The sequence below is a fragment of the Asterias rubens genome, chromosome 9, assembly GCF_902459465.1.
Source record: "Asterias rubens chromosome 9, eAstRub1.3, whole genome shotgun sequence".
NCBI lineage: Eukaryota > Metazoa > Echinodermata > Asteroidea > Forcipulatida > Asteriidae > Asterias > Asterias rubens.
The window spans coordinates 6,040,475-6,058,019 of NC_047070.1; the positions used below are offsets into that span (position 1 = coordinate 6,040,475).

The 17,545-nt window shown below is 39.1% G+C and overlaps 2 protein-coding genes across 2 annotated transcripts; both read left to right on the plus strand.

Moving 5' to 3' along the window:
- Positions 1-947: 947 nt before the first annotated feature.
- Positions 948-1,975, plus strand: LOC117294701 (the record flags this gene model as incomplete). The annotated part of the gene is made up of 1 exon (XM_033777211.1): positions 948-1,975. A coding segment is annotated over one exon (909 nt), but the record flags the coding sequence as incomplete, so codon positions are not given.
- A 5,451-nt stretch (positions 1,976-7,426) lies between these two features.
- Positions 7,427-11,079, plus strand: LOC117294702. The gene is made up of 2 exons (XM_033777212.1): positions 7,427-7,451; positions 9,929-11,079. Exons 1-2 carry the CDS (start codon positions 7,427-7,429, stop codon positions 11,077-11,079), a joined length of 1,176 nt encoding a protein of 391 aa, XP_033633103.1.
- The last annotated feature ends 6,466 nt before the right edge of the window (positions 11,080-17,545 follow it).

The following is a 17,545-nucleotide window of genomic DNA, read 5'->3' on the forward strand; positions in this document are numbered from 1 at the left end:
AAGTAAGACGGGGAGAAGAGGGAGAAACTGACTGAAACTGACTGACTTCCATATTTGTCTGGTTACTTATTTTTTGTACTTATCTTTTTTATTTGGTTTTCTGCTTTACATCTATAGGTGTACCTGCCCTGCAAAAAATGTGGGCAAAGTGGGTCTTTGTTAATATGGCGTAGCCCTACTTCCAAATCCCTTTCAGCGATTCCTGAAAAATTGTAAGGGGGGAGCCCAGACTTATTTTGCAAGCAGCTTCAAACTTTCCGCTCCACCAGTTCCTCTATACACCAATACATCACTTTAAGCATTGTTAAAACTACCATAGGCGCTTTGCTTCACAACTTGTCAAGCTTCAATTTGTTTTAAAACCCAGACACTGGGGCTTGAATTTCACACACACAAAAAAACAGGCCCCCACGGTGAAAAAAAATATAAATGTCTATTGATACTTTTTTTGTCTTTAGAATGTTACGGTGGAAGGGGGATTTATATAGTTGCCAAGATATTGTCATAAAAACATCCACGCTCTATAACTCTATTTTTTGAGAATACGAGAGTATAACGACACAAATATAATTTATAAACCTTTGACATTATTTTCAGAATGTGCATCTTTGGTAACGTCTGAAGTATTGTAGCAGGTCACTTGGTAGCTGTTTTGAAAAACCGTAATAGTAGAACATACTGTCCGTTCCTGCATGCCGGATCGACCTTTTCTAAATTGTAGAAACAATTGTCGCACTCCGACCCAATGTACATAACTTGTACTAAGACAATACATATTTAAACGAGAAAAGAGTATACCATTCACAAATACATATTTTTTTGTTTCGATTTCACAGATTAAAAGTGAAGATGCTTCTTTCGAAGAGTTACAAGATGTGCTCAGCAATTCCATGAAACATAACCGTCAGTTAGAGTCAAACCACCGACCGGTGACGCTCCCATCCCAGTCAAGGTCACCGTGCTCACCCACTGCCCACAAGGGTTCTTCCATCTACCACCTCACACCGTCAACCCACGACGTCATGTCGCCTAAGACGAACCTTCCCGCTCCATTGGAGGCCATGAGCAATGTTCTGATCCACCGGGAACCTGGGCTCCCAGTCATCGACGGCTCGCGGGGTAGTGGAGCACTCCGACCGGCCGTAGACCACAGTCAAACAAGGCACGTCACGATGCCGCCACCACCGGCGAGGAGCAATTCCAAAAGAAACTACAGTATTCTCCGGAGCAGTGTATCTGACAGTTTCCTTCACACGAGGGTTGAGCTGTTAGAAGACGCCCTGAATACAGGGGCCGAGCCATTCAGAGGGGTAGTGCCGTCCAGTCGCCAGGAAAGCCGGCGGAGGCCTTCGACTCCGATCGTCGAGAGCGCATCGAAGGCCGTGCTCGGGGCAAGAAGGCAATTGCGAAAGCTGAGCCTAAGCGAGCAAGTACAAACTAGAACAGACTACGATACGAAAACTATTAAAGGGTTTTCAGATGCGAAAAGGAAACAAGCGAATAGAACGATACCTCGAATGGTCCACCCAAAAGGAAACAGAAGCCCCAGATACGAGGATGTGAACGATCTGGTGAAAGAAATTGAGAACGGATCATTTTGTGTCTGGAGAGAGAAAACGCGTAGTCTTCGACGCGCCAGTCAGACGTCCAGTAAGAATACGGACAGAGAGAACCCAACAATGACAAGGGAAGACGGTAGGGAAACCATGGCTTCAAATAAGCAGCCTGAGCAGAAAACGACTCGAGAGGAGACTGTCATAAGACATTTAAACTACTGCAGCTCGAGGAAGACTAAGCAAGTTGTGAACTGGCTCAAAGAGATTAACAAGCAGGACAGCTTTGAGGTTATTGAATGAACCGAGATCCATACCATATCTACAAATTTGACGGGAAAATTATGTCAGTCTTCACAAGACATTATGCATGGGGCGTATCATGACCTAGTGGCTTAAGATCAGCATAGTGTGGGTTTGAGTCCCGGATGTGACACTTGTGTCCTTTAAGCAAGACATCTAACTCCGTCCTTCGGATGGGACGTGAAGCCGATGGTCCCGTGTGTTGTAAGGCACGTAAACGAACGCAGTGCAGCAGAACAACACTATCATTTGAACCTTCCGATGACCCACCGGTATTGCAACCATTATACCGAATAGAACCTTAAGTTAATTATACGCGTTCGGTTTTAGCAGACAAAAATGTGAAACCATTTAGGTACCATACTTAAACAGGCGCGATCGACATGGTCTATGACCCTTTATGCAGTATGACTCGTGGACTCGGAATATCTCCAACGGTACAAGAATACTGCGGCGTCAAGGTGTCAAACATAACCATCAACCAAAACAATTGTACAAATAATAATTAATTTTATTCATAATTATGCTTTTGCCAAACTATGTATACAACTTCCCGAAAGGTTATTACTCAAGTTTTTGTTTTTTAAGTATGAAACCAACATTCATTCGAAATATTGAGGTATACACGTTTTCCCAACGTACTGCACACTGCAGTAACCAATTACAGTGGTGTAGTATTAACTTATCATTAGTGGAATCCACACAATGTATTCTGACAATCAATCATTTAAATATAAAAGATATACCATACACAATTCGTAGTGTGTTTATTTATTTGTTGATAAAAAGCAAAACTTGTATTATTTATCGAGATAAATTTAATCAATGATATAACACGTCGGTCTGCTCCCCTCAAAGAAATACGGGAGCCCCCTACGGTGTTAATCAGTAATTCCATATCGAAACAAAGTTTGATAACGATAACTTATGGTGGGATGATTTGGTTATTAAATGTTCAATAAAGAACCCACACCGGGATTTAATGTGTTTAATCTGTCAAATCTGTTTGGACTATGGTACTTTATAAATCAGATATTATGCAGCAATGGATGTTTATATAACACATGATCATTGTTTAAATGGCCGGTGGCATTGCAGTAGAGGATAATCATATTCAGTTCTGCTCACTCCATTTTTTATTGGGGAGGGGTCTTCACTATGTTAGAGTATCCAAGTTAAAATAAATATAAACACAAAATATTGTTTAAATATAATCAATTAAACAAGTGCCATAAATATTTGTTAAATATAAATAATTTATACATTATTTAGAAACAATGAGATTTATTTTAGAAGTCCCCATTTTTAAAACCTTTACGTCTGATTAAGATCACTTGGAAAAGTTTGAAGTCCACTCACCCATGTCCTGTAATAGACTCGTTCTCTGTCCTTTGGGTGCCTTTTCAACCTTGTATTCTGCCCCGGGTAAGGCGTCGACCTGAGGGCCTGGTTCTGGCCCAGTGACCCCATGGGTCCTGGGGTGGTGGTCTGGGACTGCAACCCGGATCATTGAGAAGCGTTGGGGGGAAACTCTGTATTGGGAGATGGAAGAGATTCACAGTCATCGTCAACTGTGGTATAATAATGTTACATTTGCACCGGGGATTAAGAATATTTATTTTTGGTTTTTATCCTTACACCGATGTGTGTAAGCACTGTTCACTCAGTACTTTCCAGAGTCCTGTGAAAAAAAAAATAACAACAGGCAGTCGAACCAAGTGTTTGGGTGCCAATGAGTGTGGGGGGGGGGTATTTAGGAGGATATAGGGGATAGAGTTTTCCATTAAAGGCGATGTTTTCTGACTTCTACGTATCCCAGCGTTATAAATATGTGACAAGTTCTACTCAATTTGGTAATCTTAGTCGCCAGAGAATAGTGGAAAAAGGGTATAATTATTACTAGCACCTTTTGTGGTAAGTTTCATCTGTGGTGGATTTCAGAGTTAAGGGTTAAGACTAGTCTTATCTCGAGCGTAACTCGTACTAACATAGGACTAGCCTTAAGTTTATAATATCTCCTAGAACAAGTGCCAAGTTAAGGACTAGTCCTAACTATTTGTGAAATCGACCCATGATTCAAAATAGATTTACTCAAGGTGTATACGCAAACCTCACCGAATTAAGAAAATTTGGGTAAAATAAGAAGAAATGACAGCCATCTTGGATTTAGCTGATCAGGGCACAATTTCCTCCAATATTTCCCCCATCTGCCTCCACTGTATAATCGATATAAAGGATCTAAGCGGTATCGAATAACTTGATGAGGGGTCAGAGGGGGTCGAAAGCGCCTGAAGTCTTTGCATGTAACGGTGAACTGTTATGACTTAAAGATCGAAGATTGTAGAGTGCCAAAAGACGCAAAAGGTCAACTGGACCTCTATCTATTGTTAGACTTTGAGACAGGAATGGGCGCCATTTCGGCAAGCATTGACAACCATGGTTTTATGTTCTCACCGATCTAGTGTTGCAGGGAAAAAGTTGCTTCCTGAAATGGCGTCCACTGTCGGTTCTCACAATTCAAATTTCTGCATCTTGGATGCTCTATAATCTTCGCTTACGATTGAGATTGGTCAACAAAACATTGTATTGACGTATAACGAGATTATGGCCGATCTTAAATCCTATAGAGGTGACGCATCTCAATAAAATAAACTACATTAGTAGCGTGTGTGCAAAGATACTCATGTTACAACCAAGTAACAATACTAAGAGGTCACACATCATTTCATTAGCAAAGGTATTCATTGACTCCGTAAAGTCAGGGTTATTATCCTTTTACGAAAAAAAAAATGAATGTGCAAAAGAATTTGCAAAAAGAAACTCCTTATGCGTGCAAACTCCGTATGTGACACCCCCTTTGAGACTTTCATAACTCAGCTACAAACAAATATATACTGAGCTCGCTTTCTGTTATCTCCTTATTCTGTGAGGTGTAGCCTTATAGACCTTTTCGCAAATACTGGGGCGCGCGCGTAAAGCTTGGAATTAGGTGCATTGTGGTCTAGCTGGTATCCAAATTTGATCCATATCTATCCCACAATGCACCTCATCCAACAGTCTGCGCTTGCGCATTGGTATTTGCGATAAGGTCTATGCGAAGAGTGTGTGTATACACAGCACCACCTCTTGAGCTAGACGGATTAGAAATATAAAGTGGTCGATGAGGATTAATCTTCCGATCACAAGGATTATCGATCCATTCTATTGTACGTTCCTTTAATCCATCGGGATCAATGAGAAAGGACAAACTAGATCATGTACAGCCAACGTGTTGGGAGGTTGTTTGGATGAAATGACATAAGAATTGCTGTAAATATGTACATAACCAAAAAAAAACACAGTTAAAGGCAGTGGACACTCTTGGTAATTGTCAAAGACTAGCCTTTACAGTTGAAGTATCTCAACATATGCATAAAATAACAAACCTGTGAAAATTTGAGCTCAATCGGTCATCGAAGTTGCGAGATAATAACGAAAGGAAAATAACCCTTGCAACACGAAGTTGTGTGCGTTTAGATGGTTGATTTCGAGACCTCAAGTTCTAAACTTGAGGTCTCGAAATCAAATTTGTGGAAAATTACTTCTTTCTCGAAAACTATGGCACTTCAGAGGGAGCCGTTTCTCACAATGTTTTGTACCATCAACCTCTCCCCATTACTCGTCAACAAGAAAGGTTTTATGCCAATAGTTATTTTGAGTAATTATCAAAAGTGTCCACTGCCTTTTAAGAGTGAGTGGGCATTATACCAACCAAGAACTTTTCCTTTTTACTTTTCAATTTCAATAAATTCACTTCTCTTTAAGTTTCATATCATTAAATAATTTATGCGGGATTGGTAAGGATAAGTGTTTAAATAGGGGTTCCTCTAAATTTAGTCTGAGACCTTACTTGTGAAATGAAGTGAGAATCAAGAAAACTATTATATATGAAAACCTTTTTTTATTGTAAAAAAATACATGCAATCGCCAATTTCTGTATTTACAACCGAAATGTGTTTACGGCTCTTCTCAGAACCATAACTACTCAGAAGAGATATACATGTACATCTGAGCATTATGAATGATTTTTTTTTTATTCTCCTGACTCACCCAGCGGATTATGCCACATGTTCAAAGGTCTATGCGACTATTTTGTCAGCTCTACCAATCTTGTATTTAAAGACATTGGACACTATTGGTAATTGTCAAAGACCAGTCTTCTCACTTGGTGTATCTCAACATATGCATAAATTAACAAACCTGTGAAAATTGGTCGTCAAAGTTGCAAGATAATAGTGAAAACAAATACACCCTTGTCACACGAAGTTGTGTGCTTTCAGATGCTTGATTTCGATAACCTCCAAATCTAATTCTGAGGTCTCGAAATCGAATTCGTGGAAAATAACTTCTTTCTTGAAAACTACGTTACTTCAGAGGGAGCCGTTTCTCACAATGTTTTATACTATCAACCTCTCCCCATTACTCGTAACCAAGTAGGGTTTTATGCTAAAAATTATTTTGAGTAATTACCAGTAGTGTCCACTGCCCTTAGCGAGAGCAAACTTGTTGACGTCACGTCAGCAAAATTTTACACAAGAAAACATTACATTTTGTCTTTGGTCTTGTGCCAACTTGTTGAGTCCATTCACAGTGGACTGAGTATTTATAAAAGAGTTGTGAAAATGTTTTGTTAATATCAGCCTTAAAAAAATCGAAGTACGCTCTGATACTGTAAATATAATTATAGGAAATTCGTACACAAATCCGAAGGTTTGTGCACTCCAATCTGAAATTTACAATCAAGTTGTGACTTTTGAAAAAAAAAAACATTTTCTTCTTCTTTTTGTTGTTGAAGGGCACTGTTATATTATCATCAACTTATTACTGACATTATAGTCTTATAAAACAAACGTTAATCAAATATTTACATTTGAAAGTCTGATATTTATGGTTTATTTATTGTTTTTGCATAATTTGAATCTACTTTTTAGTAATTTGTCATAAATTATCTCATGCTGATGTCCTTTTGTTTGTGTGTTTTAATAGTTTGTTTCCCTTTGTCTCAAGTATTGCTCTAATCCAGTGTTGATCCTATGTAAACACACTTGCTTCAATAGTATTTTCAATCAAATTATTAATTCAAGAAAACAAATAATATGGGAACGTGCTTCCATATCATTTCAATGATAAGGTCATACCGTCAGAACTACCGCCTCCATCTCATGAATAACAAAACAGTCCTCTCCTTATAAAAAGGGGAAATTGCCTTTAAAGAAACTCACCACATAACCAAAACAAGAGCCATTGTTACTTTTATCCTAAATTGTAAAAAGACAACTGTCTGTGATGATAAAGACTAATCTTATAAGAACGTATTGTTAGTCGGATCGAGCTGTTACTAATCGATAGTTCCTTGGTAGCCCGTAGTTTGGACTTTACCCCCCTGGGCTCACAGTTCGTCGCCAAGGGGTTATGGACGACGGTTCGCCCCACCAGACTCAGGCTTGCTGCTCATCGCCTTTTTTCTCACACTGAAATGATCGTTTTCGGAGAGTATTTCACTTTAATATTTTAGATTTCACTGAGACACAATGCACTGGAAGAAACACTCAGACGGTAAGTAGCGATCGAATTTATTTCTTGTACAGATTTGCAACTTCATGAGGTTTTTTATTTTGGTGATGTCTTCATACCACTTGCATATTTTATGCGTGAAATTAAATATGCATCAGGAACCACAAAAACTATTAGAGAAACGTATTTTTACGTTTCGGGGTCATCATCCGAACGTATTAAAACGTCATTATGATGGAGTAAATTTAATTTATCAAATTATCGGTTCCTTACTTTAAGGTCTGTCGTTACCCCCCCCCCCCTCCCCCCCAAAAAAAATAATAATAATAATAATAATATATATCCTAAACGGCAATCAACTATAAGATACCAATGGCGGGTTTTAACCGAGACAAAGGTATTAATTTTGTATATGCAATGGATGTAAAACTTAAAACTTTCTTTACAAAATTACGATAATTGTTCTGCACAAACAGACTGCCAGTTAAATCGTAGTAAACAAGTTTGTGGAAATGCCCAAGGTTTGGATCACGCTATGTGCCATTAATGTTAACCTTTCAACCTAAGTGTTTTGATACAAATGGAATTTAATCTGTTCCAATTCGAATGATTGTTTAACAAATGAAAAATCCTTCCTGTGAGGTCTAACAGTAGTTGATCCTTTTGTTCAAGGTAAACATAAAAAATAAACATAAAATAACGGATTGGTTTCTTATATTTTTCACTCCCAAAGCTCAAGGATAATACATTTTTTTGAGAGATGTTAAATTTGTATAGGGGAGTTCGGTTTTTACCCATACACCGATGTGTGTTAGCACTGTAATTTCTTGAGTCCAGTGAAACAAGTATCACAGGCATGTTACTCTGGTGGGATTCGAACCCACGACCCTTGCAATTCTAGAGCAGTGTCTTACCAACTAGACTACCGAGGTTGCCAGGTAGCTAGAGGCAGTTCGAATCCTATGTTTTGGCAGCGGGTACCGCAACGATATAAGAGATGTTAAGTTTGCATCGGGGATAAAGAATATTATATTTTTTTGTCGTTTGTACCCATACACCGATGTGTGTTAGCACTGTATGCTCAATACTGTTGAGCCTTGGCTACACAGTCAGGCGGTGATTGCTGTAGCAAATGTGTAAATCTCTGTTGAGATAGTGTTGGTTCTGATGATAACCTCTGGTTGACAACTCAAACGTTTCTATCAGTACGGTGAGATGGTCTTCAGGAGGAGAGAGAACACACTGACCAAAACGACGATTGGTCAAAACGAAAGTATGATGCTACCACAAACCTCACCTCACCTAATTACACTCCAATTGTGCAAAGTTTCAAGCCCTACTGGCTACAAACAAGATGTTTATGTTATTATTCACTTCAAAACAAAAACATAGCTTCATTTGAATAATATTTCAAAGATTGAGTGAATTGTGGTTATATTACTTGATTGAAAACATTCCCTCGCCGAAATCCAATGATTCAAAAAACACCTGTTATGGTTTTATTCATCTGAGTGAATTTGTTACCTGTGCTGTTATGCTTAACCATGCGTGAGGATCGAGCCAACCTTATTTGCTTTGCCCCGGCTCTCCTATTCGAATCATGTTTGATGCATTACGAGACAAATAATTTGTGGCATGTTGTTTTTTACTCTTTACAACAAAATCCCCCTTGCAAAGGTATCTTTGTATGGTCAATGTTTTCCATTGTTGTATAACACAGCAATGTGCCCACGCATTTTATATTATATACATTTTTTTATATAAAGAAACAGAATTGAAAAGGCAGACAAAAATTGAATACGCCAACGACTCGCTGTTGTGAAATTTTACATTAGTCCGGAAAAGAGCAAGCTTGGGTTCCTTTGAAAAGGGTAAAAAAGCACCACCAAGAGGGGAGGGGTTACACTATTGATACATATTTTCATGAAAACAAAATCCACAATGTTAAATTTTACAATCAAACCCACACTTACTATTTTTAATATTCTTTTTTAAAAGCTCACACACAAAAATTATTCCCTACATATTTTCGAAAGTATAGATAGGAGGGCGAATATTCAACAAAAAGTCACCTATCTCAGTTTGGGCCTGCTGCACTTTTCGTGAAAAGTGATTATTGTTTAAATTTTGTTTTTAAAAGGTATAACAAATTTTCACGCTGTTACTAAAATTTGCAGTGCAGATTATGCGTTTACTTTTGGTGTTGTTTCAAACTAGTCATTTGTGTTTGACGAAATAAGGCAAAATAACATGATTTGTTTTAAGTTTTATTTTGATTTTTTTCGGGGGGGGAGTGTTTAGTCGGGGGGGGAAAGATATTGTTCACGATCTCAGACGATACAAACAAAAAACAGCCGGTTGTCTTTTTTATTAACGTGTCGGGCGGCCATTTTTACAAAAAGGGCACCCCTCCTTCCTTTTTCTTCAAAAAACAAGTCGCTTAACATGTCTGTTTGTTTTCTCCTTATTTGATGTTCTCTGATGTAATTTTCTTCTTTTATTGTTTCTGGTTGATGCAGGTCTTTGTATCGTTGGACTCGGAGGAGCAGGTGGCTGCATTCAACAGAGCTACCCAAACCCCAGAACGGTCTTCACTCCCCGGAACCCTGGTCGACTCAGCACCCTCAACAACAGCCAGCGACTCTTCATAACTCCAACCCCGACCAGGAAGCGATCTCAAACCCATCCAAAGTCTGCCCCAAGTAGCAGTCTGCCAGAAATTTTAAGAGACAGGCAGCAAGCCGAAATCGGGATCCACGGCACTGCCAAGGCGCTCCACCACAACTACACAAGCCCTGTGGAAGTGGTCGCATCAACCGCAGCAGGAGCATGCCCAGAGTGGGTTGCTACGTATAGGATGAACTCTCATGAGCCCAAAACAAACAAACCTGAGAAGGTTTCGTCATCGCCGAGGTGTTTTTATACGCGAGAAACTGGACAGCCGGCACTACGGACGCGGTCGGCGGCACCTAGTGTCACTTCTTTAGGCGACCTCAGCGTGACCTCAGTCAGTCTGTCGTTACGGAGTGGATCGCGAAGGAGTGGTTTAGATGCCGGTAATAGCTCCACTGATGGTGAGAATCCACCAAATGCAACTGACGAGAAAGGAACCCCGCAGCGCGAGAAGACGGAACGGGGGTCGCCCAGGCGATCGCCCGGTACCGTCCACTCCAAGTTGTTCCGCATGTCACCGTCCTCTCTCGAACAGTGCGAGTCCCCATCCGTCCAGACAATAGACCTCGAAAAGGGTAACATTCAGTCATTCAAGAAGCTCCTTGTCTTGACGCACCTTCCGAATACATCGAAACCCGGCAAATCGAAAACAAACAGTGATCCCAGTATCACTATTAGTGACTCCCCTGTGACATCATTATCATCGTCATCCAATGAGAGTAGCAGTCACCGAGACCGGAACATGGTGATGGACTTGCACCAGTTGTCTCGCCAGCACGCATCGAGACGAAACAGCAATCCATCTGCTGTCGATACTCCAACACTCGAACCGGAATCCGGACGGACGATAACCGAGGATCGACCCTCGGATAAGGGTATGGTGAACCAGTGGTTGGTGACATGTCCGGCACAGGTGTGGAATCGACCCGAGACGGACTCGATGAGGAGGCAAATTGTGCTCAGTGTACCGAGTATCGAAGAGGAAGCAGAAACGTAGCACACAACCATTAGTATTTGTCCCCAAAACTTTTCAACTATTTGAATATGTCTCGATTATCTAAAAGATTGGAGAACATTTGGGGTTCATAGTCTGAGCAATATCCATTATTTCAAGACAGAATATTGTCAACGAACTCGGTAAAGTACTGAGTATACAGTGCTTACAAAAACATCTGTGTATATTATCGGTAATACCATAACCTAAAACCAATGCAATTTTAACATCTATCAAATCGTTGCAGTACCCGCTGCCAAACACAGGATTCGAACTGCCTCTAGCTACCGGGCAATCTCGGTGTCTGTAGTACGACACTGTTCTAGAATTACAAAGGTCGTGGGTTCGAGTCCCACTCGAGTAATATGCCTTTGTTTTTGTGTGGGTTTTTTTCCCACAGAGCTCTGGAAAGTACTGAGTATGCAGTGCGAACACACACATCGATGAATATGGGTAAAACCAAAATAAAAGCATCCATTATAATTATTTGATCAATACTCTTCTACACAGCCTTGTCTCGAATATCTAAAGTCTAGAGAGTATTCTTTGGGAAATAGAGGAATCGAAGTCCGCGCAACTGCCCCCCCCCCCCAACTTAAAGGGCATATCAAATCAAGTCCATGCTTTCTTTTTCGAATTACATCGATCATGAAAAAAACATGATTATTGGTAGGAATGGTTATGATAATCTTTTTATTTTTATTATTTGCTTCGATTTGTTGTGCGACATTCTTCGATTGCTGTAGAAATACTAAGGTTTGCAACAGTTAAACATTAAACATTATACGCAATTTGAGTCACATGCCTATCTCTTAAGAGTCACAGAAAACAATATTCTTTTTTTTTAATTTGTAAATGACTTTAATAATAATGTGCATAATAGTACATGACATTCATTTTAAACTGGTATTTTGTTTGCAAAGTTTGATTGATTGTGTGTGTTATATGAATTCGAAAATAAACTCCAATAAATAAATATAAAATTTAATTGTCAATGCATTTGATGGTATATCATTTCAGTTCGTTGACAAAATAAAGAGAGCATCGACAGTGTGCTTAGTTGAATTAGTAGAGCACCAATCAAAATATTGCTTTTTGTTCTACTTTTTTCTTTTCTTTTTTCTAACAAACAATATTAATTCTGACAACTAATCATATTTTTTGTTTAATGTGGATATTTTAGGTTAGCCGTTGGCATTGAGATAGGTTCATCCAAAACGACTAACTGTCTAGACTCCTTAAGAAGAGTAACCATTGTGCCTTAAAAAATGTAGGACAATTAAAAGAGTCATGAACACTGAGGCAATGTTGAAAAATTAGTTTTCTATTTAGTGTGGGCATCCGTTCGGCTAATAGCGCCCTCTTGTGAATCATCTTTCTTAAGCTCTTGTTAATGTTGGTGACACACATGGGGGAAAATTTCGGAATAGTGTAGCTCAAAATATGCAACAACTGACCAACCCATAAAACGTTAGAGTCACTGGGCACTATTGGTTATTACTCAAAACAATGTTAGCATAACAACTTACTTGGTAACAAGCAATGGCGAGCTGTTGATAGTTTAAAACATTGTGAGGAACGGCTCCCTCTAAAGTAACGTAGTTTTTAAGAAAGAGGTTATGTCTCACTAAATTAAAGACTCTAGACACTACTGGTAATTGTCAAATACCAATCGTCTTACTTGGTGTATCTCAACATGTGCATAAAATAACAATTAATAATGTGAACATTTGAGCTCAATTAGTCCTCAAAGTTGCGAGATAATAATGAAAGAAAAAAACACATTGTCACACGAAGTTGTGTGCTTTCAGATGCTTGATTTCGAGACCTCAAAATTATAAATCTGAGGTCTCAAAATCAAATTTGCGGAAAATTACTTCTTTCTCGAAAACTACGTTACCTCAATGGGAGGCGTTTCTCACAATGTTTTATACTATCAACCTCTCCCAATTACTCGTTACCAAGTGCTAATAATTATTTTGAGTAATTACCAATAGTGTCCACTGCCTGTAATAAAAGACTTGAGCTGAATCCTTTTATTATGCATCTGAAAGCACACAAAGTTGTGCAACAAGTATGATTTTTCTTTCATTATATTCTCTTGAGCCAAAATATTCACATGTGTGTTGGTCTTTGACCAAACGTGGCCAGTGCCTTTTAAGAAAGAATACGGTTAACTGAAATGTGCGCAAATAGTATGAGTTTATTTTTCAAGAGGCTAAGAGACAACCCTACAACGATTATTTAGTATTAATTGGCACTATTACCATTTTTAGCAACGGCTGCTCTACGAGCTTGAAAATAGCGGCCTGTGTAAAACACGCCCTCCACGATTTAAAATTACGTCAGTTTTAGAAGCCTGCCCTCTGTTGTTGTAACATTAATATTAGCCCTTGTATAGACCTACTGCAAACCTATTGTATACTGTGTGACAGCTATTGCTTGTTTGCAATGTACCAAGCATATTTTCCATTTCTTAAGGTACTTTACCACAGTCGGTGTCAAGACAGTTATTATTCTACTTTTAAGTGAACATATTTCCCGATGAATATCCAAGGCATTTTTGTTCCAAATCTAAGACAATCAAGAACATCTCACTTCAAATAAAATCTATTCCATACTTCTTCAACTTTTCTGAAAATTGAACAATTAATATCCTACTTACAGCTTACCTTGCTCTTCAGCTCTTTTGCTCTCCCCACTGTTGCATGCAGTAAACACACGGTTCGTGTTGCCACACATGTACAATGTCTAAATTATCTGGCTCTGTAATATTGAGCCCTCCTTGTCAACAGTCTCCCAATAATCATATCAAAAGTTATCAGCAGCCGACATTGAGAAAATACAAGTTGCTCAGTTCTAGCTGTCTTGCGGTGATTCCCTTGAGCTACACCCAAAACCCGCACACTGTTGCTGTATGTAGTAAGCACTAATCAAAACTTGTAACCCTAAGAATAATTATAAACCCTACCTGGAGATCGCATCCCCTGCTTTCGCCCTCTATTGTGCTCTGTGTTCCATCGAACTGCACTGGGCAGATTTGATGAATGTGCGGAATGTCTTGCTTGGCCTTACCTAAGGAAACTATGTTGCCCTATACAAATACATGATGTTACCGCTAACGACAAAATAATGTACTCCAAACTGTTTGTTTACTTTCAATGAAATCAAAGAAAGCATGGCATCTTGGATGAGACATACCGGTATTAAGTGGGGGATTCAAAAGAGGATGATACCATAAGTTTGTATGCGGTTCGCCATATTGTATGTGTGTGTGGGGGGGGGGGGGGCACAGAATCACAAGTTTGCTTATCCTGTTTGTTGGTAATCCTGTTTTCATCAAGGCAACAATTTCATGCTAAGCAAATTGTTGTGCTTAGCAGCTCTATGAAATTTTGCCTTGGTTCGGATATGCGACTACGGCTAGCGACAGGATCGCCGCGCCCTCACGGTTTAAAATATTGGGAAGTCCTTTACAACAACCTTTGCAACAGGTTGCGTGTTCATTAGCATTTTCTTCATTTGGTTACTTCAGAAACTGCGTGTTTGCGTTACAAAACTACCAACATCACATTGACCCATACTGTAGTATTAAACTTGTGCTACTTTGGCTAGTTTTGTTTACAAGGTTTGCTACAAAAATACCAACAACAGCTTCAGGCAATTTTTGCTCAGTTCCGGAGCATTTTCCCCGTGTATTCACTTGGAATCAAAGGGGGAAAGGTTCATTCATCAGAAATACAAAATAAAAGTGCGTAAGTATAAAGCGCCATCCGGATATGCCGTTGTTCCGTGGGTAGTTTACAATAAAGCCTGTTACACCAGACACTATGACAAAAAGAATACAGTATGGTATTGTCATTGTTGAGAAACATAGACTATTGTTATTTGGATTTAGCCCTTATTGTCGAGTAGGTTCAACCAGCGGACAGGGTGTGTTATATACAATAATATGTTGTTCATTAATAAAAAGGGTTTATTTTTTCATTTATTTGTTAAATACATTTAATACTTAAAGGCACTGGACACCTATGGAAACTGTCAAAGACTAGTTTTCTCACTTGGTGTATCCCAACATTTGCACAAAATAACAACTCTCGAAAATTTTGAATCAATCGGACATCGAAGTTGCAAGAGAATAATGAAGGAAAAACGCTCTTGTTGCATAACAGAATTTGTGTACTTTCTGTAGTCTTTCACTATTTTTTTAGTGAGAAATTGACTCAAAACTACTTAATTCAGAGGGAGCCGTTTTATATCAACAGCTTTCCTTTGCGTGTGACCAAGTCATTTGTTATGCTTAAAATTATTTTGAGTAATTACCAATAGTGTCCACCCCTTCAAGGCACAATTTTACAAAACTTCCACCGTGAAATTTACGGCACTTTTCTTGCACCCTAGCTGCCAGGGTTAAAGCCATTGGACACTTTTGGTAAACAGTATTGTCCAAGGCCCACACTTCGTGTATCACAACATATATATAAAATAACAAACCTGTGAAAATTTAGGCTCAATCGGTCATCGGAGTCGGGAGGAAATAACGGGAAAACCCATACCTTGTTTCCGCACGTTTCGCCGTGTCATGACATGTGTTTAAAATAAATCCGTAATTCTCGTTAGCGAGAATTGATAATATTGTTTTAATGTTTTCTCAAAAAGTAAAGCATTTCATGGAATAATATTTCAAGAGAAGTCTTTCACCATTACCTTCTGTAAACCCTGTAAGTTGTAAATCTGTGAACTTTATTTGTTTTGTTCTGTTCCGAAAGTGTATAATGGCTTTAAGTGCCGTAAATTTTACGGATATTTTGTTTTACAGTACAGTGCCTTTAAAAGGTTGTCTAAAATTGTCCAAAATTGTGCCATGAGGTTGTTGACTTTAAATGTTGACACTTTTGTTGCACTAGACCTCAAAATATTGCCGACAATCAACAGCTCGAGCTCTGCATTTTTCGTTAACAAGTAAGCTTTTAATATGCTTAAAGGCAGTGGACACACGATGGTAATTACTCAAAATAACTATCAGCATAAAACCTTTCTCGGTAACGAGTAATGGGGAGAGGTTGGTGGTATAAAACATTGTGAGAAACGGCTCCCTCTGATGTATTGTAGTTTTCGAGAAAGAAGTTATTTTCCATGAATTTGATTTCGAGCCGTCAGATTTAGAATTTGAAGTCTCGAAATCAACCATCTAAAAAAGCACACCAGCTTCTTGTGACAAGGTTTTATTCTTTCATTAGTATCTCGCAACTTCGACGACCGATTGGGCTCAAATTTTGACAGGTTTGTTATTTTATGCATTATGTTGAGATACACCAAGTGAGAAGACTGGTCTTTGACAATTACCAAAGGTGTCTAGTGTCTTTAATATTATTTTGAGTAATTACCAATAGTGTCCACTGCCTTTAATCACTAATAGTTTGATGATTGAACTCCCACGCACGACTCTACGTTGCTGCCGATCAACTTGTTTTGACCTCAAGGATGTGTAGGAGCCGGACGGGTCTCGAGAACAAAGGGTGGTTCATAAATAACCCACCTCCAATTAGTGGAAATAAAGTACTTTTGTCTCAGCGTGATGCCGCGCATTAGTGACTGTGACCTGCTGTGATGTGCACATACCACGATGACACGATGTATGTTTGAAGGTTACGCGCCGTCAAAAGCCAAAAGGCAAATATATAGCTTGTTTTATTGTGGTGCGGCCATTTTGCTTTTTTTGACATGTCGTAGATGGCCACACCGTGATAAAGGTCTAATGCGGGCGTACCTCACATTTTATCTTAAATTTGCATGATCCAACTTTAGGCCCCCAATATTTTGTTTTTCACTGTACGAGTTTTGACAGATTTTCTTTAAATCAAAACGCAAAAACCAATACAACAGTTGTCTGTATGTGCCACGGGCAGTATGTATAGCGTGCAACTATTGGTGCGTACATGGCTGATTGTCTTGAGATAATGTAAAGATCCGACAATACCTATTGTTAATTTTTCAATACTACCCCAAATACCTATAGTTGGTAAATTAACTTCGTGAAATACCTTAAACTGGTAGCATATAACTTTCAAGAGCTTATATGAATTCTGCTCTAGAATTGCAGGTGGTGGGTTCGAGTCCCACCCGAGTAATATACCAGTGATTTTTGTTTTCCACCCAACTCGGGAAAGTACTGAGTAAACAGTGCTAAAACTATGAATATACCATACAAAATATCTACCGACAAAAAATATTAAATTTCGGGGTCAAAGTGACAAACGGGTCTAGCATCTTTAAGTCCCCGACCGTCTAGAGTAGCGGCCCAGCCCCCGCCGCCTTGCGTGCGAACGGCCAATTTCTCACGTGTTTATCTTTGATTAATATTGAAATCGGGCAGAAAGAGTGAATTGAACAATGTGTAAACAGGCCATTTCAACTAATAGTCCGTGAATAGGCTGGCGACGTGCGTGAGTGCACAGCTCAGCCGTCC

What these genes read in the sequence shown, in the direction of transcription:
- LOC117294702 (XM_033777212.1), top strand. Translation starts at nt 7,427, where the DNA reads ATGCACTGGAAGAAACACTCAGACG. An exon ending in CTGGAAGAAACACTCAGACG is followed by an intron (nt 7,452 to 9,928) that starts GTAAGTAGCGAT and finishes TGGTTGATGCAG; the next exon opens with GTCTTTGTATCGTTGGACTC.